Here is a 27500-nt window from a genome sequence, read left to right on the forward strand (position 1 = left end):
CAACCTCCTTTTCATTTCACGCTTTTTACGTGGCCTCAGATTTCAGACGGAGATCAATTACGATTTCCTGGAGCTGCACGACGGCCCCAATCTACTGTCTCCGCTGATTGGCTCCTTCAACGGCAGCCAGGTCCCCCAATTCCTGTTCAGCAGCGCCAATCACCTGTACATGCTCTTCACCACGGACAACAGCCGCTCCGACAGCGGCTTCAAGATCCTCTACGAGGGTGAGTACGGGCCAAGGGGAGACAGGAAGGGGGGGGGGGGGGGGGGGTTAGTGGTGGCATTACTGCGTAACATGAGAGGATAAAGCACACATAATCTCCACTGATGCCCAGCGGGTGCGCGGCGCAAGTGTAGAGCAGTATGTAATTTATGCGAGCAATAGCGGGCTGTTTAAGCCTTTCATTTTCCTCGCGGCCGAGGACACGGGTAAATAACAGCGGCTGATGAGCTGACACGCCGAAGTTCATGCTGAGAAAGTGTGCTGGAGTCATTATCTACCTTGAGTGGATCATGTTTAGTGACTGTGGTTTGTTTTTTCTTTGTTTTGTTTTGTTCTTTTCTACTCAGGCGTTACTGTGGACACCTATTCCTGCTTGGACCCCGGCATCCCCGTGAATGGCCTGCGCTACGGGCAGGACTTCTCCATCGGCTCCACAGTGTCGTTCGGCTGTGACCCGGGCTACCGGCTGAGCCACGAGGAGCCGCTGGTCTGTGAGAAGAACCACTGGTGGAGCCACCCGCTCCCCACCTGCGATGGTACGTCCCATCTTCATGGAGATGCACCGTCTCCACTGCCACGGACAGGTGTACTCCACGGCCCTGTTTGATGCTAACAAGTTCACAAAGAGGTCTTTTGGCCCATTGAGAATGTGGACACTTGCAGTCTATGGAGGCAGATTTGGTAGGAAAGACTCAAAACACATACTCAGAGAACACAACATGGACGACTAAACAATCAGCATTCATGTGTGTACTGTACATGTTCAACAGAGACAGACCTGGACTAGTTGTGCCTTTGTTGTTTATTTAGCTGTGGTTTTGTCTTTGAGTTGGTCACAGGTGAATAAAGTGATTGGCTCAAAGGAACAATGCAGTAGCTATCTTTTTGATCTCACAAACTGTCAAGTTCATTCTTTTCTTTCATTTCACATGTGCCCACATATTCCGCTCCCTCTCTTGTCCTGTATCCTCTTTTTTTTATCATTTCCCCCCTTTTGAACCTAGCTAAACTGAGACAATGGCATTCAGTGTGCGGCCATTAGCCTGTCCCCATGAGAGGTAAGGGGAAGGCAATTTGCTGTGATGGCTGCCTCAGCTGATAGGAACTGATCTGCCTGTGAGATTACACATCTAGGGGCCACCTTTTTACCTGGCTGGTCTGTCATCCTGTGACAGCGCCCATCCTGCACCGCCATCCCCACCCCCCACCGCAACACCGTGCATCGCAACGCAACGCAACCCACTCCTCCCCTCCAAATGCCGAGCACATAAAGCATGCTTTGGTTTGGATGGCAAGCGCTTGGAACTGTGAGACAGCTTTTTCCCCATAGGAGGGATGCTTGAAACCTAGCTAGAGGAAGGAAGAGAGAGAGAGAGAGAGGAGTGATGCTTGAAACGTAGCTAGGGGAGAGAAGAGTGGGAGAGGAAAAAAAAAATAGATAGACCTTTTGAAAATGGCAGTGGGTGTGAAGACAGGGCAGTCAGATTGCTTCAGTGTTCGGTGATCAAAGAAAAGAGCAATTTCAGAAGTAAAGTGCCCTCAAAAAAGGAGAGGGGCAAAACGGTAAACAATCTCTAAAGTTCTCTTTGTTTGTTTGTTTATTTGTTTTGCCTTACCTGGCCTTTAATGTTTGGAGAGAACAAACTGGTACAAAGTTTGAGAAGGTGAGACAGAGTGAGGGGAAATTAAAAAAAAAGATATTAGAAAAGTAAGCTCTAAGATCTTTTTTTGGTGCAGGTTCCTGATATTATTGTGTGATAAAGATCTTTTATGGTGCTTACTGCTCAGTGGTGAGAAGTAATTCATTATTAATGTGCTGATTCAGGCTGAGCAGTAGAGCTGCCTGGGAGATTTTTGAATTCTTTTTTTTTTTTTTGCTTTATCTCAACGTGCAAGTCTGATTCATCATTCACTGGGTTAGGTACATTCCCAGGGATTAGATAAGCCTGAAACATCACAGACGTGAGCAAGGCCTTCCACCATTCTCAGAAGTTCTTCTGAGAGAGCGCTAGTGTTAGCATTAGGGATGCAACTTATGATTATTATGGTCTATGAAATGTCCTCAAATAGTTTGTTTTGTCCACAAACCAAAAATACTGTCATGGCGGAGTAAGTAAATCAGGAAATATTCAAGTTTAAGAAGATAATTTAAAGGTTTTTTTTCCGTAAAACTCACTAAGTTCTCTCTCTCTCTCTCTTTCTGTTTTCCTGCCCTGCAGCTCTGTGCGGGGGTGATGTGCGTGGCCCCGGTGGCACTATCCTGTCCCCTGGGTACCCCGAGATGTACCCCAGCTCCCTGAACTGCACCTGGACGGTGGAGGTCAGCCATGGCAAAGGTGAGCTACACTGACCGCACAGCACCACCGTCCCATCTGTTCCCTTTTTCTTTTTCTCCGTGCCGCAGATAAAGAGATACAACAGCACGCAGTACCGTTATGTACTGGCTGTATGAACTTTCTTCAACCTCATCCCGACTTCGAGGGCATGATTCAGCCAGGAGCTCCCCTGATCCCCGGAAAAAAACAACCCTTATTACCATGCACAAATCCTGCAGCCTGGCAAACAAAGAAGGGCCAAGTTCGGAAGTGAGCGAGAAAGGGAGGGGAAACACGAGGAGTCTTTTTTTTGTTGTCTCTCTAACTCAACGTGATGGGTGGCAGAAGGCTTGTTTATTAAAAGATGTATCGCTTGCAAGGAAAGTAAACACGCTTCTGAAGTGATGCGCTAGCCCCAGCGTGAACCCTAAATCCAGCTCCTGAGGTCCTGGCACTGCTATCTGCTCCTCCGTTAATCCCCACGGCCATCAAGCAGCAATTACTCACCACATTTCTCCTGTAATTGCAACGTGTAAAACACTCCCAAAGCCTAGCTTATTATCAGGCCGCGGCGGCTCAATATCGCCCCCAGCACTGTACACATCGAGTATCTTCTTAGCCTAAAGCCAGTCGAGATTATCTCATTAGGACATAGAGGTAACGACACGTTTCTTTTGGCATTTGTTAGTACTGGCGAGCGAACACAGAGTGATTGCTGGAAAGAGTGCTGACTCACGTCGTTTTGTCGGCTGTCCGGTTTCGAGCTGTCCACAGAAACAATGCTGTGAATGCGGATTCGGCTGTGTGTGTGTGTGTGTGTCACCGCCCGTGTCTGTAAAATATCATTATACAAGCTTTGGGGTCTTGGAATAATGAAAGTTCCTCCAGAATTTTTAATTTCCCATGGCTGCTAAGATATTCAATATGGAAGATCATTATGTTTCCCTGAATAATCACCCCAGAATTGAAATACATTTCTCTCTATCTCACTCCATAAAAAATGAAAGGAAAACTACTGACCTAACCTTTTTTTGTGCAAGCAGATTAAACCACATCGAGACTCTTATTTCTGCCCCACTTTGGATTTATTTTTCCCCTTTACTTCACTATGTGTCCGATTAAGCTCTCATTTGAGTTTAATTAGATAACTTCATCACGGTCTGACGGGTGGCTTGACCCGTATCACTGAGTCATCCGGCCTCACGCAGAACCCTCATAAAGAACCTTCTTCGCCTCGTTCCCAACAGGCGTCCAGTTCACCTTTGTCACGTTCCACCTGGAGGACCACCACGACTACCTGCTGATCACGGAGAACGGCAGCTTCGTCCAGCCGCTGGCCCGTCTCACTGGTTCCGAGTTGCCCTCGCCCATCAACGCTGGTCTCTACGGCAACTTCAAGGCCCAGCTGCGCTTCATCTCTGACTTCTCCATTTCCTACGCTGGTTTCAACATCACCTTCTCAGGTAGGCCGACTGCAGCGTTGTGTGTGTGTGTGTGTGTGTGTGTGTGTGTGTTTCCTACGCCGGTTTCAACATCACCTTCTCAGGTAGGCCGACTGCAGCGTTGTGTGTGTGTGTGTGCGAGTGTGCGAGTGTGTGTTATCATCAGATAATACCTGTCATGATATACTGGCTTTTTGACCATGCTTGATAATAATTGAGAGCATGGGTCTCCTAATTGATTGATTAAAATAACTCCAAAAAATTGTTATGGTAATGTATAAGTGGTTAATGAAACGAGGCAGAACACAAACAAGCACTTTAATAGTGTGGTTAATGAAGTAGATTAAATATGAACTCTTTTTGCTGTTTAATAACAGCAACAAGCTACTTACTCACTTTCAAACCACCTTTTTAGATGTAATTATTAGTATTCATCCACAAAGGGCAGGTTTGGCAGCTCGTGTCTACTGCGACCACTGTAGAAGGGCAGAATTTAGCCATCTGCTGACTGTGTCCTCTCTATGACTGTATTGCTGAATGAATTACTGTTGGAATATCCAACTGCTTATCAGATGTGATATATGATTCATGCTTAAAATAGCCATAGTTATGTGTGTAAAATCATAATCATGAATAACCCAAGGACAAAGCCAATAATTACGTGTGCACCTGATTATTTGGAATAAAAATGTACAACCATGCAGAACCTTTGTGCATGGGATTGACTAGCCCCGTATCAGATCTGCCATTGTGATCTTTGAACTCTGACCTTTAAACCTACCTCAGAGTACAACCTGGAACCTTGTGAGGACCCAGGAGTGCCGCCCTACGGCCGCCGCAACGGCTACAGCTTCGGCATCGGCGACACGCTCACCTTCTCGTGCAACATGGGCTACCGTCTGGAGGGGGCGCCGGAGATCATCTGCCTGGGAGGGGGCCGGCGCATGTGGAGCGCACCTCTGCCAAGGTGTGTGGGTACGTTGTCAGCTGCTTTCATTCATTCGCTAACCCCCCCCCGGTTATTATTCCCTTTATTCCCTCCCTTTCTCTTTCCACTTTTCCTTTCCTCTCTTCCCTGAGAGCGCAGAGCTGCCCCACGCAGACCGTTGAGGTTTACTTTCGCCTGGCACTTTTTTTTTACTTCCGATAGTCGCCATCTCAGAGAGTCGAGTCTGGAACTGCTCTCCTCGACGCATCGGGAGTGCATCAGGTCTCACCTGTCCTCGCTAAGCTATCACAGGCAGACAGCGCACACCTAATCGCAGACGCTACTCCGGCTTATTCGGGCGAGGGAGCAAACACGGTTATGCTTTAGATTCCACACAACAGGACTAAGAGTTTATGTCAGGCTAAACGGGACAGGGATGTTATGCAGGTCTCTGTGTGTATAGTGTATATCTGTGTTTGTGCACCCCTGTGTGTGTGTATGAGAAAGAGGGTGTGTGTGTGTGTTTGTTTGGTATGTGTGTGTGTGTGTGTGTGTGTGTGTGTGTGTGTGTGTGTGTGTATGTGTATGTGTGCATGAATGTGAGTGTGTGTCCAACTTGTCTTGATTAATCAGAGTAAGCTCCACACTCTCGCCCCTGTCGGCCCTGGCCTGCTTGTATCCTCACCAGAGGTGACGACTAACAGCTTAGCTGGCCTGTGTTCTCATCAATCCCGACTACTTCCTGTCTTGTACCTACCCCGCCGCTTTCCTCACACCACTCCACATTTCACACATGAGCACAAACTTCATCTGCGATTCACACTCTCGTGTCGGCCTGCATCCTTGTCGGCCTGCTCAGTTAACCCTGAGTGGATGGAGGAATGGAAGAGCCAAGCCATACGGCATTTATCAACCCTCTCTCTCTCTCTTACACACACACACACACACATATACTGTACACACACACACAAACATACACACACACACACACACACACACACACACACACACACACACACACACACACAAATAGATCAGACTTGAGACAGTATCTCCTGGAAGTCACCCATGCGTATCCAGAAACTGGGCATGGACAGAGTGGCAATTACAATAATGGAGGATTTTTCCCCCCATCCTCACCTTCTAAATTCTCCGCCATTACGGCACTTTGCTTCAGGGCAAAGTAGGTCGCCAGTCATTTTTCACATTAATTGAATAAAAAATAATAATAAATGTGGGTGTTCATCATGGTTGTTTGTTTGTTTAGTTGAAATGGAAAAAAGTTTCTGTTTAGTTTTTTTCTGTCTGTCTGTCTGTTGTTGTTTTTTAAATGCTTTTTTCAATTCCAATTGTTGGCTTCTAATTCCCTGTCTACTGATATAGTGAAAGACAGAGCATGAGGTCATATTTCCTGTTGACATGGGGGAGAGCTGGCTTAGGGAGGTGTATTCTGGCCAGGCAGGGCACTGGGCACACTCACACTTGGCATGACATGGCTGTCTGCCGGGACGGCTGAGGGAATTTGTAGATGCGGATTAGAAAACTCAGTTGCCATTTGGACGGACTTAGACAACAACAAGGGGGGGCAGTATGCTAGTGTATAAATCACACCGGTCCTGACAACAGCATAGGGCCTCAACTTTCTCCTCTCATCCATCTTCCTTATTGATTTTTGTATCCCTCCGTCTTGAACCCCTCTGTGGAGCGCAAAAGAATAAATAACAACAAAATAAACGTCCGTTTTGAAAATAAGGACAAATGTGGTTGGTGACCAACATCAAAAACTGGGGGAGAAATGGAAGTGTATGAAAGAGAGAGAGAGAGAGAGAGAGAGGGAGAGAGAGAATATTGGAAAGGATAGGTGAGGGAGAGGAGATTAATATGAAAAGGTGAAGAGATATGGACAAACTGAGGGAGAGAGATGTCTGACTAATACCCTCCAGTGACCCACGCTTACAGTGCCACCTGTCCAGCAGCCATTAGCTCCTGTGTTAAAGCCTCGCATGGGAGACAGCCATCTGCACCCCGTGTAGGAACTATCAGGAAGTCAGGAAGGAAGTCAGTCCTCCTCTCCACCCTCTCCTCATGTTCTTCCTCCTCCTCACACATGTAAAGAAAAAGAGAGAGATCCATGATTCTCTCTCTTTCATCATCTCAGTCTCTCTCTCTCCCTCTCTCTCTCTCTCTCTCTCTCTCCCACCTCCCTCGTTTTTTAAGGAAATACATCAAACATCGATGCAGAGTCCCGGCAAGAGAAGTAGCCCCTTTCTTCGCCGATCGCTTTAATCTATGCCTCGAGATTAATCTTTCAGACAGTAAAGTGTGCCTGGGCTTCCAATCTTCCTCTTATAGGACCATTAATCACAGCCTACTGACGTTTATGAGGGAAGCCAAGCCCATTCAATGGTGAGCAATAAGAGTTACATTATGTGAAAGCATATTATGCATTTTCTTTCTATTTTTTTCTCTCTCTTTTTTGTTTTTAAAAGAATGAACAGAAGGGTGTTTACCAATTCTCATTTAATGGCAAAATGAATGGGTGTTTCCCATGCTCGCATACCAACACGGAATGCAAAAATGGAAGAAACGCTTATTTCGCCGCAGGGCCATAACGGTGGGCATGGATTTACATCATAACTAATGGCAGACAGTCCTCAAGCGAATCAATATGTTCTCTCTCATATCGACGGACACGTGTTTTGAAAAGAATTGATGAAGCATTTTGTTAGATGCGGGAGAAGCGTCAAGACGGATGGGTTGTTTTTCCAGGAAACCATAGATTAAATTAGGGAGCGCCACCATTTGGTGGCCAGCCTCGCTGCTGTAAGTAATGGCACCTCGTGTGTCGCCGATCCCTCAGAACCTCCCAGTCAGGTCCAGCGAACGCCTTGTGTCACCCGCATAATGACAATACCCCCCCAGCGACACCCCCCCCCCTCCTAAAATAGAATAATGATGAGTTGAGCATAGCTCTAGTGTCATTCACTGGCACTATGAGGGTATCTCACACAGCCAGGCTCCTATTGTGTCAAGGCCTCTTTTTATCTTGGGTTAACACAGAGCCGCACTTCGCCGTATCGTTAGCAGAGACAGATACATACTCAGAGCAGCATAGATGGATAGTCTGCGGTGATCCTTCATAGGTATGATCTTAAGTGATTGCCTGATGAGGGATTGGGCAGAGATGACTTGTAATCCACACCATATGCGCATAGTCTGTTATTTCTGAGTCCATTCTTTTATCATACCTTCCATTTCTCACTCTTATTTATTCTCAGGGTCTCGACTCTCTGTCTTTTACACAAGTTGCATCTTTCGCAGTGAGGGGATGTCAGTTCAGTACCTTTCAAAATAATGTGAGACATGTCCGATTTCTTTTTCCTGGCTGTTACCAATCCATCCTACTGAAAGACGCCATTTTGAGAATCCTTGGTCTAAGTTATTGGCACCTCAGTCACCGCCGCTGTGTCATGACGTTGTTATGACAATCTTCTTGTCGAGTGAGAAAAAAAAAAACATCATCCATTATTAATGCGCAGTGATCAATCTTGTACTTTTCACTTTTTAAAGAAGTCAGAAACGTAATTGCGCCCATAAAAATGACACCAAATGATTGGGCCCCGCAGTTCTCGGCTCAAGAGGTCTCGACCCACGTTTCGGTTTTTATAACCTCATATAAATAACCCTTGGTGCAAGAGAGATCTGCATGGACTGTAATTATCACCTTGCATATTAAATCAGTTAGTTCTCAGCTTCTATCTGCCCAGGATTTTATTGTTAAACATAAAAGTGTCGGTTGAAGTGTGTAAGCAAAGGTAACTACTAAACACCTGTCTGTTGTAGTTAAAGCATATTGTCAGGCACATCACCTTGAAATCTTAAAATCCCAATCACCTCAGCAAATGCTTCAAAAAGCAGAATTTACAATCCCTGGGTGGACGGGCAAAGTTGTGTGTGTCTGCCGAAAAAACTCTGGTGTGTTTTTTCCCTTTAAAAACCCAAGAGCACAGTTCGGAAAATACTGCTGAGTCATCCACAAGCACAGGCTCTAAGAGGATTCCCGTCCTCTCCATCTAGTAATGGCATCACTTCATCATTATCATCACACACACACACACACACAGAGATAGAGAGAGAGAGAGAGAGAGAGAGAGACACACACACACACACACACACACACACACACACACACACACACAGAGAGAGAGAGAGAGAGAGAGAGAGAGAGAGAGAGAGACACACAGACACACACACACACACACTCTCGCACACACAGAAAGAGAGAGAGAGAGAGAGAAAGAAACACACAGACACACACACACACACCCCTCCCATCACCAATTCCTCCACTCCCCCCGCCTCATGTCTTGAGAGCTGAATTAATTACTCCCTTGGCAATGGTATGAAACGGTGAGCTATCTATATTGCTGGCATAAAGAATACTGCAGGTGTATCTATGTGTCTGTGACAGAGAAAGGGAAGAAGATGAAGAGTGTGTACTCACGTGTGCTTCCCTGCCAAAGATATCACACTGCTACGTATCTCTCCTGCAGATAGAAACAAGCAGGTGTGTACACACTACATGTGTTTTTGTGTGTGTGTTTGCACATGTGTGTGCTGCAGAGAGAGAGAGAGAGAGTGAAGAGTGGAGTAAAAGGAGGGGAGTCTCACACTCGTTTATCTCCAGGGAGCCAGTAGCTCAGCTCTCCCCACATATCTCACATCCACTTCCATCTATTTGCCACACCCCCCTCCGGAACCCTGTTATTGTTTTGGTGAGTGGAGGCTGTTTGTAACTCTGCTGTTCCTCCTCCTCCTCCTCCTCCTCAATATCTGTTTTTGATTCTGGAATGAGAAGAGGAGAAAGATGGACAATTGTATGCTGACCAGTGTGCCCCTCACCCTCCATGTTGGTCTCTCTCTCTCTCTCTCTCTCTCTCTCTCTCTCTCTCTCTCTCTCTCTCTCTCTCTGGAGATGTCCAGAGAGATTTCTCGTGTCATAAAGGGAGAGGTAAAAAGGCAGAGGGAATGTGACAGGTGTTTGAGGTCGATAGTCATCATGATCATCACTCCAATCAGAGGTGAAGTACAGAGATTAAACTCCCTCTGGACTTTGTGTGTGTCCAAATGTCTGTGTGTGTGGGTGTGTGCGCGCATGTGTCCATATAGGTGTGTGTGTGTGTGTGTGTGTGTGTGTTTGTAGAGGGACTGTGTGTGTATGGATTTGTGTGACATAGAAAGAGAGGGAGGAGAGAAAACGGCACAACATAATTCACCAATACACTTTCCATGCACATTAGACACACACATTATACTAACACACACACACACACACACACACACACACACACACATAACACACACATAAACACACACACACACACAAAGCCACCCCACTGTTTCTGATAGCAAAGCATGTTCAAAAATCCCTGCACTCCACTAATCATTGTAATTGGGTTACGATGCATCAAGGCTTTTCCCCATGGGCTTTATTGTAAATGTCAATATCACTCTGTTTAATATTCTGTCAGCTCTGCAACAGTCAGGCTTTAACCTCATGGACACACTTATGACACACTAAGCACAGTTTACATAGACATATAGAGACACACTATGTAGTACACACACATACACACATATGACATTTAGTCGCTTGCAAAATCTAGTCATGCGTTACCCTAAGACACACACACACACATACACACACACACACACACACACACACACACACACACACACACACACACACACACACACTCATCACAGAATTTACAGCACATATGTGCACTCAACACACCCATTTGGTCACTTACATGATCACTCATGTGGACATGTATTCAAGCATACATCATATATATGCATATTAGATACATTACTGATGCAAATGTGCAAATGACGCACACACACACACACACACACACACACACAAACACACATAGCCACACTAGCACACACATACTCACATATGTAAACTCACCCAATTAACAGCCGTCTCCCTTTGGAGAGAGTTGAGCGACACTGGAACTGTTTTCAGCAGCATTAATCAGTTTGCTTTTAATTTGGGAGCAAAGGGATAACAAAGGATTTCCATTGATTAGGATCGGTCTGAAAAAAGAAGCCCTTTGCCTAAAACTGAGATTTAATGCACAACACGACTTCATGTGAAGGTCGAGTGGAGGGGGAATCATGAGAGGAGAGGAAGGATGATGAAGACTGGAGGCCAGAGAGAGAAAGAGAGAGAGATGAGATGAGATGAAAAAGACAATGAGAGAGAGACAATGGGAAAGAGAAAGAGAGAGAGATGAGAGACAATGAGAGAGAAAGATATGAGATGAGAAAGACAATGAGAGATAGAGAGATGAGATGAGAAAGACAATGAAAGAGAAAGAGATGAGAAAGACAATGAGAGAGAGACAGAGATGAGATGAAAGACAATGAGAGAGAGAGATGAGATGAGAAAGACAATGAGAGAGAGAAAGAGATGAGATAAGAAAAGACAATGAGAGAGAGATGATAATAGAAAGACAATGAGAGATGCTTAATTAAAAAAGTGAGAATAATGGAGGAAATATTTTTGTAGGAAATGATAGATAGATAGATAGATAGATAGATAGATAGATAGATAGATAGATAGATAGATGGATGGATGGATGGATGGATAGATGGATGGATATGAGAGAGGGTGGTAGAGAGAAAGAGGCTGAGTATTTTGCAGATTGCAATTTGCCATTAGTTGGCGGTCCATTCCTGTCAGGCCTATCTCATGTTGACATCCCTGCATGGCATCTACTCCTCTGGTGAAGAGAAAGAGAAAAACACACCAAAGGCAAGAAACCGAGGAAGGAAAGAGGCCCAAACAAAGGTAAAGAGTGTTGGAGCCTGCTTAATGAGATGACTTGCAAGCGGCGTAGGGGAGGTGTTCAACAACAGTCTCGGCGCTGTCCGTCACAACCAATCAAAACACTGCTTAATCACGCTCTGATTATTTAGCCGGCGTTCCGGAGCCTTCTCTCTCCCCGTGGCTGAACGTCGCTCGGCTGGGAAGCACTGCCACTTCTCCGACGCGTGAACATGGCTGACGGAAGGTCTGAGCGCTGGCCTATAGCTATATGTACTTGACTGGATTACGAAGATAAACGGTCGCCTTTTCTCGTCCATTTTCCCTCTGTCCATACCCAGTAGTGTTTCTTGTAAATAAGATGGTACATCCAGACTTTTTTTTTCTTTCTTGTCTCTTTTCATTGGGAGGTAAATCTATGAACACCCCCCCATCCCCCCCCCCCCCCCACCCACACACACACACCAACCCTGTAAAACTGCTCATGAAAAGAGCAATCCCTGTTCTGAGCTAAACAGTTTGTGCCCAATTTGCAGTGTTTGTTTGGGGTTCGTTCGCTGATAAACAACTCTCTTTTGCACCTGCACTCAAACCCACACTCACACACACTCTTTCATACATGCAGACATGCATACACAAACATGCTCCTCGCTGCACTGTGGAGAGAGAGAGAGAGAGAGAGAGAGAGAGAGAGAGAGAAAGGGGAGGGGGAGAGAGAGAGACCAGGAGCTATGTGTTTGGAATTTAAATAGCACCTCAGGATTCAGTTGCTGAGATTATCTGTCTGTGTAATTTTAGCTTCTGACCCAGAAGCGCTGCATTGCAGATTCATCAGATTTTGTTTCCTCTCTGCTTTGTTTTGCGTGGATCAGAAGGTCATATTCCATCATAAAGCAATTTCAGCAACGTTTCGACTGTGCCGCTGAAGCACTTAAAATTGATTTTTTTCCCCCAATCCTTTCTCTTTTCTCTCCTGTACACCCACTTTCCTAATGTGGCTCCTTCTTTTTGTTTGTTTGTGTGCGTGTGTGCGTTTTGTATGTGTGTGAGCGTTCCTGTTTACAAGAACTGCTGTTTCCCGTGAATAATTTTGGGTGAAGGCGAGAGCCGTGGCGTTGGAGGTGCGTGTCGAGCTTCATCTGTTTCAGTTAGTTTGTTAGACCTGTGTCAGCAATGGCCGCCAGCTTGGCCATTCCGGCTTGTTTTTTTTTTAATGCATGTGGGCCTTTCAGTCGGCTTCTAGCTCACTGGAGATAATGAAAGGATGGTCGTGCTGGAAATTACATACTTTAATTACATCTCTTGGCAATGTCAGACACGGTCCAGATTTAGCTTTGTGCATGTTTCACCAACATGGTATGTCTAATTAAAATGTGTGTGTGTGTGTGTGTGTGTGTGTGTGTGTGTGTTTGTACTTGAGAGAGAAGGAACGGGATAGAAAAAAAGAGAGACTATGATGTAATTACTATCTAAAATACACTCATACTGTATCAAGAGTAAGTGTGTGTCTTTTTGACCAACCTTGCGTGAACATTGAACACAAAACATTGCTTGAGAAATCACCAGAAGTTGATCATCCTGCAGTGAATTGAAATGCGAAATGTTGCACAAAGACCCAGGGATTTTGTGTCAGAGGCCCTATGTGATCACAAAATGGTGAGCAGCGCTATTTGTCAATTGGGTTTGACGAATGCCTGCACACTTAGTGCAAAGTTGCTTGTATTGCAGCTTGTACTAATCATCCCTCTGAAGTCAGCGCAGCACGTCTTTGATGTGCCTCCCAGCACTGATCAGAGATCAGTGAGAGTGGCTGTCGGTGAGTGAGCCTTTGTCAAAAAGAGTGTGCCGAGTTTGGGCTTTCGCGTGGTTTGTGTCATTAATCCTCTCATTATGGTGTAGGTCAATATGACCTGATCTGTCTTTTCAGCTGGCTCAAGCACTATTTATCTTCCTTTCATCCACACAGATTGTCAGCATCAGCTTTCAGGCATAAACCTAATTTGAGGTCACAGATCTTTATTCAGAAGGCAGGGAGGGGATTTGAATTTTGGTACAGACTGGAACAGAGAGACAGAAAACTCTTTGAGAGGGTTTTGTAGGTATGTGTGCTGTCAGAAGATTTTCTCTCTCTCTCACTCTCTCTCTCTCTTTCTCTCTCACTTTCTTAATTTCACTTTTCTTTCTCCCTCTATTACTAATAGATCATTATTAATAATTGGCCAAACAGAGCTTGCATTGTTGTTTATACCCTCTTGCCAGTTTCTGTATCTGACACATTCCCCTTGTTCAGTATTGCACCAACCACTGCCATAGGTGCTTCTGGGTAATGTAGTATACAGTAATTCATCATCCTGCTCACCTGCCCCATGCTGTAGTACCAGCCCTCTAAGCATATGGGCCACAGGTGAGTTCACGGGGGAGGTGAGTGTGCAGCCTGTCTTGCGAGGAGCTGGAACAGTGTGACTTTGGTCCCTCTGGTGGTTTAACAACCTTGTCAGAAGGTTCTTAATTGCGCTAGCGTAGCAGGTGAGATAGCATTGCTTGGGAGACCAAGACTTGAGCACAGGCTATATAGCCAGGTCCCTGCATAGGCCTACCAAGCATTACAATATACACCCTGAAATAAGATCTGTAAAACATTACCACAGGCTCTCAACTGTAAGTATGCTGGGCACTGCACCAGCCCCACATTGCTGAGCATGAGATCCAGAGAGAACTATGGGTAATGTGCTGGATTCATTCACACAAATAACTTGGCTGCCGCAATGCTCCAGGTTTTGAATAGATGTTTCGTTCTCCCACAATCTTCATTCACACATAAAACATTTAATGCCAGTCCGTGATAAAGCAAAGAATGGCTCATAAGGGGAGTGGATGTACTCTAACCTGCTAACCAGGTGCAGTAAGGGTAGGACAAGAAGGACAAGCTCATGGCTATTAGACAAGAGGACTTGGGAAATGTGAAGCCCACAGCAGTGACCAAATGTGAAGGCCGAAGACTGATTAAAGTATTCTCGACAAAACAACCAAACAAAAAGTACCGAACAGAAATATCTCTCTCTTTCTCTCTCTCTCAGTTCAATTAAATTAAATTCAATTCAATGTTGCTTTATTAGCATGACTGTAGGCACAGTGTTGCCAAAGCACAAAACAAAACAGCATAATTATATCTCGCTCTCTCTCTTTCTCATTTCTCTTTCTTTCTCACTCTCTCTCTTATTCTTTCTTTCTTTCTCTCTGTCTCTCTCTCTGTCTGTATGTCTCTCTCTCTCTCCACTCAGGCATGGCAGGGCTCCGTAATGGTATGCATAGACTGTACATAATGTAAACTGATGAGGCCCTGCTGCTGACATTGCCAGTGTTCTAATCTCTGGGCATTGTTGGAGGCTCCCACTGGGCACTTGTTGTAAATAAGCAACTCAACACCACCTCCCTGTGATGAAGTAAACATTGTCATACAAGCCCACACAAAGATGTATTCAGACCATGAAATAAAGAGAAAGTGAATGTGTTCACTTCGGATGCAAAGCCCCCCTGCTACTTGTGCAAAAGTATTCAAAACAGTGTAGACTAGGTAAGTAAAGGCTATCTGCTAGTTGTTTTTGCTTTGAACGATTTGGTTTTCATTTTTCATCGGAAAAAAATGCATAAAAATAATGTATTCCTCAGTCAGAAATAACAGAATTGGATCATTATTCTTCTCAACTTGTATCTACATTGGTCATTCTTTATTTAGACAACTTAGAACAAAAGTTTTTAGAAACCTCAAACTGTATTTAAGATGTCTCCTCTAGATTTCTCTATGGTGTCCAGTAAATAGTGCTTTTGTTGTTGTCCTTGTATCAGAAAAAATAACACCTTCAGCATAGTCTTGTTTAAAAATATATATTTTTTAAAGTGGTGAATTGTGTCTCTCTATTAGTCTCTCACACATTAAGATCTATGGCATTGATTCGCCTTCACTGGAGAAATGCCCTGAATTTTATTATGATTTACAACGAGGGTGGTGAGAGCCAGCTCTTACACAGATGCTAATGAAAGGAGTTTGGTTAGTGGAGACTTGTCCTTTAGCAATGTCGTTGTGTTGTTAGCCTCTTTAGCACATATCCAGGATTAATTGCCTGTATCTGGTTAGCAGAAGCGTCTTCAGGGCTGTGTCAAGTCCGGTAGCGAACTACCTGCTTAGTCCTTTTTGACATATTTTCACAGGCCTACATATCAATTTGTGATCACATCACAATCACAATCTGTTAAAGTTTTGTAACATGCTAAAAGTGTGCTTTTAGTGGCCTGGCTTAACTCCTTAAGCCACCCCACCAGGGTTGTGCACAATTCAAATTGCAATTCTGCTTCCTGTTTGCTACCTCAATTGAGATGCAAGTCAAATTCAAGAATTGAATTGGAATTTAAGAGCCAGTTTCAATTCAATTCTGGAATTTTGCACAAGCCTGCACCCCACCTCAGATGTCCATTGGATAATGAAAAGCCAGTCATGGTAGTACACAATATAATATATCTTCTTGTATAAAATATACAGCATAAGTAGCCTACACACAATATTACATTAATACATAAGTATTAATTTTGTGATCACCATATGTGCTTTATTTATATAAAAAAACAATGTGTTTGTTGGAGTGCCATAGTTTCTGTGCAGCAAAGCCCAACAAAATAGGGGGAAAACCTTCTCAAGAGTTGTGTTTTTCTCTTGTGGTAATTATCAAAACAAGATGCACATTTTGCTGCTTTAAATGAGGCCTCTGAACGAGGCCATCTCTTCGCAATGCATATATTTACTTGTGTCTGCTCTCCTGAATCATTACCATTTATGTTGAAACTGTTAACAATTATTTGCCCTGTGGTTGTTTACTCACACTAGAGTTCCGTTTGCTCAGTGGATGCAAATCCACATTTATCCAATGGTTTAGGGTGATCCATGCGTGGTCAGGGAATGGAATTGTGTGTATATATATTGTAATTCGGAGACCTCTTGGTGGCGGGGTGTGTGTGCTTTAGCACGGGGTGACTGCTGAAGGCCACCTCATACATCATCACGAAGGGGGGGAAAAGCTCCAGAGGTTCCAGCGATTTTGGCTTTTTAAATGCTGTCACCTGGGAATGCCCTGGTAGACCCGGCCCTAATGTTTCTAAAGTTGGGATTGCACACAACCTATCGGTCATGCTGCAGGGACTCTTCAAAAGTTTTTATGGAGTTGTATGGACACACACCCCTACACACAGACATACATAGACACACTCTTTCTCTGTCTTTTCCACACACTCACACTCACTGGCATAAATAGACATATACTTTCTCTCTCTCATTCTCTCTCTCTCTCTCTCTCTCTCTCTCTCTCTCTCTCTCTCTCTCTCTCACACACACACACACACACACACACACACACACACACACACACACACACACACACACACACACACACACACACTTTACACCCCTTTCACAAATATATTCACTTATGTGGGAACCATTTTGCTGTCTTCCTTTTTCGATTCTCAGTGTGTCAGATCCAATATCACTGCTGCACCTTCTTCACGGTCTCCTTTTTTGTTTTAGCAGCCACTGTGGAGACGTTTTTTCTGTCGAATAGTTTCAGATGGTTTAAAGATACTCTCTTCAGCCCTCCCCTCCAACACCTAACAACCACCACCACCACCACCACACTCTCTCTAGCCCCCCAACATCCCAACCCTGCGTCTTTTATTCCAGGCTGCCTGTCAAGCAGGCACGTGGAGCAAATCTGCCCACCGCCCCCCACCCCCAGTCAGAGACCATGTCTCAGGGAAAGAAGAGCAGTCATAGGCGGCAGGCAGAAATTGCTTCCGACGTGGTGAGTGGGAGCGTCCTATCCAAAGGGGCGCCCCTGCGCCATCAAAGTAACTGTGTACTCGCTGAAGGTCCTGAGCTTCCTCTCCACTCCTCTACTCTCCCACTCCCCTCTCCTCTTCTCTCCTCCTCTCCTCTTCTCTCCTCTTCTCTCCTCTATTCTTCCACTCCCCTCTCCTCTTCTCTCCTCTTCTCTCCTCCTCTCCTCCCCGTTGACCGCCTCGCCTCTCACATATTTAAATCGCTCTACTCAAGGAAGTGAACTGAGCCTGAACTGGACTCGGGTCAGCAGCTTTGTTCCTAAAAGGAACGGAGGGAGAGAATGGAGAGAATAAGAGGGCAGATGCAGAGGGAGGAGTGGAAGACTTTTTTAACCTTTATATCTCCTCATCTCTCTCTCCCTCTCTTTCTCTTCCTCTCTCTCTCTCACTCTGTCTCTACTTTCCTCTTTCCCCCCTTCTGTGCAAATTCTCATTGCATGCGATCCTTGCTCTCAGAGGTAGAGTGTATAGGCAATTTACTAAATGGAGGCAGTATCCAACATGATTTATTCAAAAAATGACACTGGTAATATCGTCATAACACCGCACACCGTGGAAAAGGGGCAAGGCGAGGCGATATTAAATAAATCAGGCCGGCTGTTGCAGTTTACACATGACGGCGCCCTGTGCACAATGCATGATGGGTATTAATACATCTGTTTTTACTGTCTGCTGTTCCATTAGCTCTGCGTTTGATGGTTATTGTTTAGTGTCGGACCTTCCAATCCTTCGCCGTCGGGGGAATTTTTTCCAAAGTGATGTCGGGGAGCAGTGCACTTCGCACCAGTCTGTTCCTCTCCATTTCGTTTATTTCGGGCGAGGACGCCCCACAGATTTTTCATGTCTCCACTAATCAAGCGCGAGAGACCTGAGCCCGACGTCCTCGCACATGGCGTCGGAGATGTTTTACTGCCGGGGATCGTCTGCGTGGCAGCCCTCGGCGCTCTCATAACGGCTCCCGAAGTAGCTCTCCCCCCTGATGAAATGTGATGGTTGCTGTAATAAAATTCTCTCCCTTGAAAATGATTACCGGTGACTGCCTCGGTCACCAATTGCCTGTTATCGCATGTTTTTTTTCCAATGTTCCCTTGTTGTTGTTGTTTCTCTCTGCGTGTGTCCGTGTGTGGGGGCGGGAATGTGTGTTTCTGTTTGTGTCTGTGTGTGTGTGTGTGTGTGTGTGGTGTCTTTATAATGTCTAGCTGAGTGCGGTTCATCTGTCATCAACAACGAGGGCATCCTGCTATCCCCGAACTACCCCATGAACTACGACAACAACCACGAGTGCATCTACAGTATCCAGGTTCAAGCAGGCAAAGGCATCAACATATCAGCCAGGACTTTCCATTTGGCCCAGGGGGACATCCTCAAGGTAACCTGTCAATGGGTTTCACATACATTACACAAAGTGCACGTCTGTCTTGATTCATGATGCACTGCCAGATTTGACTTGGCATAAAGGGCAAGTACTGCTACAGTGAAATATTTTCCCATTCTTAAACATGGGTTACCACTGTAATTTGTTTTGTTTTTTGTTGTTGTTGTTATTTTCTGTTGTCATTTGTTTATTTGATAAACAATATGTCATCTCAAAAACTATTTGTGTCCAGACATGATTGACTCATATGAGTCATCAAGAGAGCATGCTTCTCCTATTATACAGTATCCTATCAAGGCACCTAGAGAGTTGGCAAGGATTATTATTACATATGTATCAGCTCATTCATAGGTCTATTTCGGTTGGATAGTATATTAAACATGGCAGAGAATAATGCCACGTAATAGGCCTCTAATGCAGTAATCACTGCTATAGTTAAGCTTAAATTACTGTACGAGAGACAGTAGCTTGGCAGAGCTGTGGCTACTGTTGAGTTTTATGAGTATGGCCCTTTGTCTCAATGCCCTAGTCAGAGGATTAATTAGGTAATCCATATAGCATGGTCCTGCATTCACACTAAGTAGGCCTGGTTTCATGTCAATGGTAATGGGTTGTGATGTGTGCTTGTGTGTCCTGCAGATTTACGATGGGAAGGACAGCACGGCTCATGTGCTTGGGGCGTTCACAGGCTCGGCCATGCTGGGCCTCACGCTCATCAGCACCTCCAACCACCTCTGGCTGGAGTTCTTCTCCGACGCAGAGGCCACTGGCGAGGGCTTCAAGCTGGTCTACTCCAGTGAGTCCCCACATCAATGCCCTCTCTCTCTCTCTCTCTCTCTCTCTCTCTCTCTCTCTCTCTCTCTCTTTCTTTCTTTCTTTCTCTCTCTCTCTCTATCTATCTCTCTCTCTTTCAGAATGCATCAGCACAAGCACCAGAGAAGCAGTTATCACCAAATCTATGAAAAATCGTGAAAAGGACTGTTCTGGAGCAAATTGGGCTTGTCAAATACCTCTTTTTTGTATGTTTTGCTTTGAGCTGTGTGAAGGCATTTAGGGGGGGGGGGGGGGTGTTGGAGAAAAGTTCAGGAAACAAGAGTGCACTCGGAGGTAATAAAGCTTAGCCAGATCAGAAGGATTAGCCGTCGGTAAAGAAGATAGAGAGAGCGAACGAGGAATCCGTCGGGTCTATCTGAGATCCGGCCGAGGTTTTACTTCCCAAACAGAAACCACAGGAAAAGAAGACGACTATAAAGAAGAGGAGGGAAAAAAAACGGGGGGATAAAAAGCAAACACGTTAACCTGCTCGTGGGCTATCTCATTTGAAATCTACTTAAAGCCCTGTCTGTCCGAGACTTCATTTCACCTGCTGGATTAGCTATTTGATTGCATAAGAAAGGTCAGGGAAAAGCGGGGGAAGGTGAGGCCACCACGGCTCCCCTAGACGCTGTAATTTAGCTACTAGATGAGTGTGTGTTGGTGTGTGTGTGTGTGTGTGTGTGTGTGTGTGTGTGTGTGTGTGTGTATGTGTGATGGGGTCTGTGTGAGAGGTGTGAAAGTAGATTAGAGCAGGTTTTTATGTAGTCTTCATTTTTGCCTCTCTTCTGCAAGCAGGGCCTATTTGTAGACAAATGCCAAGAGACAATGACCTGTAATCAAGCTGCAATCAACCATGGGTGACAGAATGCAATTCTCAAGAGGCCCATGCAAGCTCTTGACTTCAGATCAGTGGCCGTCATCATTTTCAGAATAGGGGGAGGGGGGGCGGCTGGATGTGCTGTAAACAAGGCACTGTAGTAATGCATATATGCTGTGTGCTTTCCTCACAATGTTGTATCCTTGACAATGCGTAGTGTCGTCTGTTTAAACATTAATTGGAAAACCTTGACGTCAGTGACTTCTTTGAACAAGGCTGAGCTTAAACGAACCCTTTGAATTCAATTTGCTGGTTCGCTGTAAGTGTATATTCCCTCCTGCTCTTTTCCCCCTCCCTTCTTCCAGTTTTACTATGAAGCTGAAAGACTATGATGAGCCATAATAACAGGGAGTGTCTCTCGGTTAGTCAGCCTGTGCCACCGCGCTGAATACAACTCCAAATTAGCCAAACACTTAATCTTAATTGTCCTGCCTGCTTAGCAAGGGTCCATCCCTGCCTGGCAGCACAGTAGGATGTTAAGTCAAATTGTCGGTGATAATGATGGCCCTAATGGCAAACTTTCCCTGCTCTAATGACAACCCACTGAAAGCTGAGGGGAGTGTGTGTGTGTGTGGGGGGGGGGGGGGGTAACAGGAGAGGACAGATTCCAAATGGTCATTGAGCTAATGGAATGGCGCTGAACGGGGGTTTGGGGGAAGGGGGGGTGGGGGGGGTGGATAGAATTAATTATCATTTTCAATCATACAGTAAGCTTGGATTTATGTATTGTTCAAGCTCAGAAGGCCATATGTAAATGTCTGCACAATTTGTGAATTTTATCCCCCTCTTCACACACCAACCCCACCCAACCCCACCCAACCCCACCTTCCCGCTTGCAGGTTTTGAGCTCTCACACTGTGAGGACCCTGGCGTGCCCCAGTTTGGCTACAAGGTCAATGACCAGGGCCACTTCTCCGGAAGCACCATCACCTACAAGTGCAACCCCGGCTACACCCTGCATGGCAGCAGCGTGCTCAAGTGCATGACGGGCGAGCGACGCACCTGGGACAACCCTCTGCCCTCCTGCATAGGTGAGTGGGCAGTGTGGCCAAGCATCGATCCCACACACTGTGCAATGTATGACCTTGCAGATTTTCTTTTGCCACAAAATGGCATTAACGCTGACGCTGACAACATTGTGTTACACTCTTACAGTAGATCTGTCATAGATATTAATATCTGGATTGACACCAATCATATTCAGACATACACGGTTAGTTGATTCGGTAACACTTTCTATGAAGGTTGTATTTATAACGCCCTATGAATGCATTCATAATGTTTTATAAGGTGTCTATAAAGCATTGTAATGCTCATTATTACCATCTATATGTATTCACAAGTCATCATGACCAACTTCATGATGCATTATGACAACTAATTATGAATGATTATAATTTTAATCTGAATAATGCATTATAAATATGTCAAGATCTGCCGACTCACTTGTCAGTTTTATGATGCATCATAACTACTTCTCCCTGCTAAATACGTATAGTGATGCATAAAGAGTTTTGACTTCTACTGTAGTCCTATATATCTATAGCTATAATAATATGTAATAAAGTTATAATAATTTATACATCTCCCTACAGCACACAATTATAAACAGCTATGCAATATCATAAGTGTTATTTGTCAGCTCTAAGTAAAGTGACAAGAATATGACCCTATCATTAACAGATATAAGTTCACTGAGTAATTAAAGGGTGCAATGAACTAAGTACCGAGTCTGCCATCTTTACTCCATATGCACAATATTATAAATTACTATGTTAATGTCATAGGTGTTATTTGTCAGCTTTAGGTAAAGTAGAGCAAATGATATATATATATATATATATATATATATATATATATATATATATATATATATATATATATTATAGAAATAGATATAAGATCATTATAAACAAATATGAGGCAAAATGAAATGAGAGCCTGAACATAAAGACAAAAGGAATGCATTTAGTTCACTTTATTTTCATTTAAACCAATACACATAATTATCAATGCTCTGAGCACATTACACAAACACAAGTGGCACGGCATAGTCCTATATTTTGTGGTGGTGGTTATTTTTGGAATAAAACTCACAATGCCACTGAAATCTATCTTATGAAAGATCGTTCGAATCAAAATAGACCTTTGGTTTAAATGAAAATAAAGTGAACTAAATGCATTCCTTTTGTCTTTATGTCCAGGCTCTCATTTCATTGTGCCTCATATTTGCTTATAATGATCTTATATCTATTTATAACAACACCTCATTTGCTCTACTTTACCTAAAGCTGACAAATAACACCTATGACATTAGCATAGTAATTTATAATATTGTGCATATGGGGTAAAGATGGCAGACTCAGTACTTAGTTCATTGCACCCTTTCATTATTCAATGAACTTATATCTGTTAATAATAGGGTCATATTCTTGTCACTTTACTTAGAGCTGACAAATAACACTTACGATATTGCATAGCTGTTTACAATTGTGTGCTGTAGGGAGATGTATACATTATTATAACTTTATTACATTTACTTATAGCTATATATATATAGGACTACAGTAGAAGTCAAAACTCTTTATGCATTACTATACGTATTTAGCAGGGAGAAGTAGTTATGATGCATCATAAAACTGACAAGTGAGTCGGCAGATCTTGACATATTTATAATGCATTATTCAGATTAAAATTATAATCATTCATAATTAGTTGTCATAATGCATCATGAAGTTGGTTATGATGACTTGTGAATACATATAGATGGTAATAATGAGCGTTACAATGCTTTATAGACACCTTATAAAACATTATGAATGCATTCATAGGGCGTTATAAATACAACCTTCATAGAAAGTGTTACCGTTGAGTCCTACTGAATCCCTTGTTTCTTGTCTTTTTCCTTCTTTCTTTTTTGAAGTTTGTGAATTTGTTGTTGTAAATGCTATATGCTTGTGCAAACCTTCTGTGATTGCCATCCATTACACATGATTTTTGTGTGATATCTCTCTCTCTAAATAAAATGTGAATATATGTACATTTTAAAAGCAAGGTAGCCATCAAGGCCAGGTCCTTTAGTTTGACTGCAGTCTAAACCCCTCCTTTCATTGAGTGGTAACCAAGGTTACAGTGGCTGGTCCCTCCCATTTGTCTTAATTAGCAAATCTGCAGTTCTGGCCCTGCCCTTGCTGCGTACTTAGTAACTCTGCGGTGTTCCGCCGGCCATTGATATGCTGCAAGAGAAGACCCGCAGTGCAGTTTGACAAGATCCTAATCCCAAGGTTTTAATTCAGCATTACGCCGCATTAATAAAAACTTTGTCAGAAAATCTGCAACGCTTTGCAAATTGTCGGCACGTGCCATAGTTTCGCCTTCCTCCTCATCCTCCCCATGCAAATGTTTTTTTCTCGTCTCCGGTGTCTCTAAACAATCTTAATATTAAGCATTCTGGACCCCGAGTCATCCTGAGGGGTACACACTGCAAATCCATACTCTTAAGTGCCCTGTGCTGGAAATAACACACCGATAAGAGAGCCTGGAGGGAAAGAGGGATGAAAAAAGAGAGAAAATGATCATTGACTCGCTTCGAGAGAGGCTCACACGCTTGTTGCAAAAGACAGCCCATTATTGCCCCTACCACCCCTTGTTTTATTGTGAGAACCTGATTAGACTGAATTGGCCCAGTAATGGCTCCATACGGGTGCTCCACCTGACCTCACAGCAGATGCCGCCACAGTTTGGATCATATTTAACAAGCTCTGATCAACCACCGATTTGGCCCCCACACCCCATAACCCTTCCCTTCCACATCGACAGTTATCCTCTGTATGGCATCCACAGAGGATAGGAGTTCTAAACACTTTTCTCCTTTAGGCTGGTTGTAAATGTTTTATGCGTCTCGGAACCCTCACAATTCTTCATAGATCTGAAAATGCTGTTCAAATGTCCCACCATAAAGAACCACCACACCAATTTCTCAGTGTGTTGAAAATTTAGAAACAGGCTTTGTGTATGATGAAGTTTTGACAGTAGTTAGATGATAGGTAGATGATAGTTATATTTGGCTACTGCAGTTGTGGTGGAGCTGTGGTAATGTCACTGGCTGACTATCGGTCGACTAGGGTTCCATTCCCACCGTAAGTCCGCGTCGCTTTAGATAAACGTGTCTGCTAAATATCAGTCAACATTAACTTTCACTTTATCAGGTTGCTTGGCTACTGGGAGTTTTTCTGTATCCATAATGGCTAACTAAATGGAGTGCGAGCATATTTTATTTAGACCTTGGATATGATTGATTTAAGTGGGGAATTAATTATTTTGAAATCATTATGTCCAGGTAGACATTGCTCCCACTTGATGGGACAATTGAAAAGTCCTTCATCATTGGAAAGTTAGCCCCTTATCTTGAAGTTTTCATGGTAATACTGTTTTAGGACTTCCTAAGCTGACATTAATAATTAATGCTTAATAATCCAAGAGATTTTACCTCTTCATACTTAAAAAATATGTGGGTCATTTGAAGTGACCTTTGAGAGTGTGGACATTCTCGAGAAGAAAATGAAGCCTTTCACTCCCCCACTGATATTTTTTATTACAGATAAAATATTTAACCATTTTTTATTTGAGTCCACAGGAGGAAGACATTTCTTTACCCCCCCCCCCCCCCACACACACACACACACACTCAAAAAAGTTATATTATACTACGAGAAAGGTGAAAAATCACTAGGGATAGCTTTACGAGATCGGCACATTTTGCCACGGTAATGGCTTTTCTGTTGTATGTGCACAACGTGTCATCATCAACAGTGCATATAGTTTAAAGGTGATATCACACTCACACACACAGATAATCACCTCACTCCCTTAATAGCACACTCAGTCATATCTGCCATGACAATTAGGGCGAGGAGCATGTGTTTAAGGGAGAGAAAAAAGTCTGTCTGGACCGAGGTCTTCATCCACTCACTCCTGGTGTTTGTGTTGATTGGAGTTGCATAAGCGACCCATAATGGTTGATTTAGTGCCGCTGGGTGGCTATTGACGGGTGATGGAGCTGTTGCCCAGATGAAAAATGCATGGTGCGAGATGTTAGTTTAGAGAAGTAGGAGGGCAGAGAGAGAAAGATGAGAGAGGGAGAGAGAGCGAGAGAGAGAGAGAGAGAGAGAGAGAGAGAGAGAGAGAGAGAGAGAGGGAGGGAGAGAGCAGGAGGTAGAGGGGGGTAGAGTTCCCCGCAGTATCTAAAACCTCCTCTAATGTTCATATTAATCAAGTGGTGAATCTGAACCCTGTTATTCAGGCTTCATTGAACTGTGCATCTATTGTTTGTCATGTAGATGGCTTATGCAAATGAGGCCCTTGCGAAAAGGGAAGAAGGTAGAAGTGCTAATAAATGGGTGGCAGACTCCTGAAGCAGACCCGGCATATGTATCAGGGAGAGAGAGAGAGAAAGAGAGAGAGAGGGAGAGAGGGAGGGAGGGAGGGAGGGAGGGAGGGGGAGTTTGCCCATTGAAAGTTGGTTAATAAAGCGCTGGCTAAGGGGCAGACTAATAAAGGCGAGGTCTGCGTCAGCCTTCAGCCGAGCCCAACAGCAGTCAGGAAGCACACAGACATGCACATCAGGCCTCATTGGCTCCTGTGATTGATATGGTGGCCGGGAAAGAGAAGGAGGGAGAGAGAGAGAGAAAGAGAGAGAGAGAGAGAGAGAGAAAGAGAAAGAGAGAGACTGAATGGATTGAGGAATACAGAGAGAAAAGGCAAAAGATTGAGGGAGAGAGAGAGTAGGGAGAGAAGGATGAATAGAGTGAGATAAATGGATAGAAGTACAGAACAGGAAACGGAAAGAGAAGGGAGTGAGAGAGATAGAAATCCAGAGAGATGGACTCCGACATAACACGTAACAATGCCATTGAGAGATGAGTGGCTGCACAGCATAGCAAGCAAGATATGAGGAGGAAAAAAAACGAGAGAAGACGGCCCACAGACTGCGGCGTGAACCTATCACCAGGCTGGCATCACTAGGCCAGGTGTTCAGGCAGCAGCTTATCGTCTCGCTGATAGTCTGTGAACACCCTCGCGCGACTCTATCGATTTGCCTCGATCACTCGCCGCGTCTCGCCTGTTTTCTCGGGCGCTGTCTGTGACGGCTGTTGCATTTGTTTGCCAGGGAATCCTCTAATTGCTTTCACTCTCACGCCGCAGAGCTGTTTTAAAAGGCGTCTGTGCGAGGAGAGAGAGAGAGAGAGATGGTGTGTTTGCTTTTGTGTTTACACATGTGCTCTGTTTGGCTTTATCTGAGACTTATTTTCACCTCGGTCGCTTTAATTCTCTCTCTCCATTTCTGTGGTCTACTCTTTTGTCTGCTGTCTCGTTTGCTCTGTAGCGGAATGTGGGGGTCGATTCAAAGGAGAGTCCACTGGCCGCATCCTGTCGCCCGGATACCCGTTTCCCTACGACAACAACCTCCGCTGCACCTGGATCATTGAGGTCGACACAGGCAACATCGTCAGGTTGTTGATCATAAGCACTTTGTGTCTTAATAAGCCTCACATTCAGCCATTCAGGCTCTATCGACTCAAAGGACTAGCTTGTCATAGCCAATATTAGATATCTTTTGGGCTTTTGCAGAAGCTGACATTAAATAGTGCTTCTGCAGATCACCTCAAAAGGCAAAAGCTGTGATGTCACCACTAGGCCAAGACTGAACTCTCTCTCTTTCTCTCTCACTCTCTCTCTCTCTCTCTCTTTCCCTCTTTGTTTTTGTCGCCACCTCATATGCGTAGCTGTAGCCTTGA

The 27500-nt window shown here is 44.3% G+C and overlaps 1 protein-coding gene across 1 annotated transcript in view; it reads left to right on the forward strand.

Moving 5' to 3' along the window:
* csmd3b (CUB and Sushi multiple domains 3b) overlaps nucleotides 1-27500 on the forward strand; it is a 390727-nt gene that overhangs the window by 234601 nt on the left and 128626 nt on the right. The window contains exons 17-25 of the mRNA XM_076302106.1: nucleotides 40-227; nucleotides 574-762; nucleotides 2446-2562; nucleotides 3789-4004; nucleotides 4770-4958; nucleotides 18835-19004; nucleotides 19650-19806; nucleotides 21543-21734; nucleotides 27089-27215. Of these exons, the coding sequence (XP_076158221.1) occupies nucleotides 40-227; nucleotides 574-762; nucleotides 2446-2562; nucleotides 3789-4004; nucleotides 4770-4958; nucleotides 18835-19004; nucleotides 19650-19806; nucleotides 21543-21734; nucleotides 27089-27215 (1545 nt within the window). The remainder of the gene's footprint in view (nucleotides 1-39; nucleotides 228-573; nucleotides 763-2445; nucleotides 2563-3788; nucleotides 4005-4769; nucleotides 4959-18834; nucleotides 19005-19649; nucleotides 19807-21542; nucleotides 21735-27088; nucleotides 27216-27500) is intronic.

The sequence above is a fragment of the Alosa pseudoharengus genome, unplaced genomic scaffold (assembly GCF_046254945.1).
Source record: "Alosa pseudoharengus isolate Yale_2024_CS ecotype anadromous, Long Island Sound unplaced genomic scaffold, YU_APseudo_1.1 YU_APseudo_1.1_scf_23, whole genome shotgun sequence".
NCBI classification, from domain to species: domain Eukaryota; kingdom Metazoa; phylum Chordata; class Actinopteri; order Clupeiformes; family Clupeidae; genus Alosa; species Alosa pseudoharengus.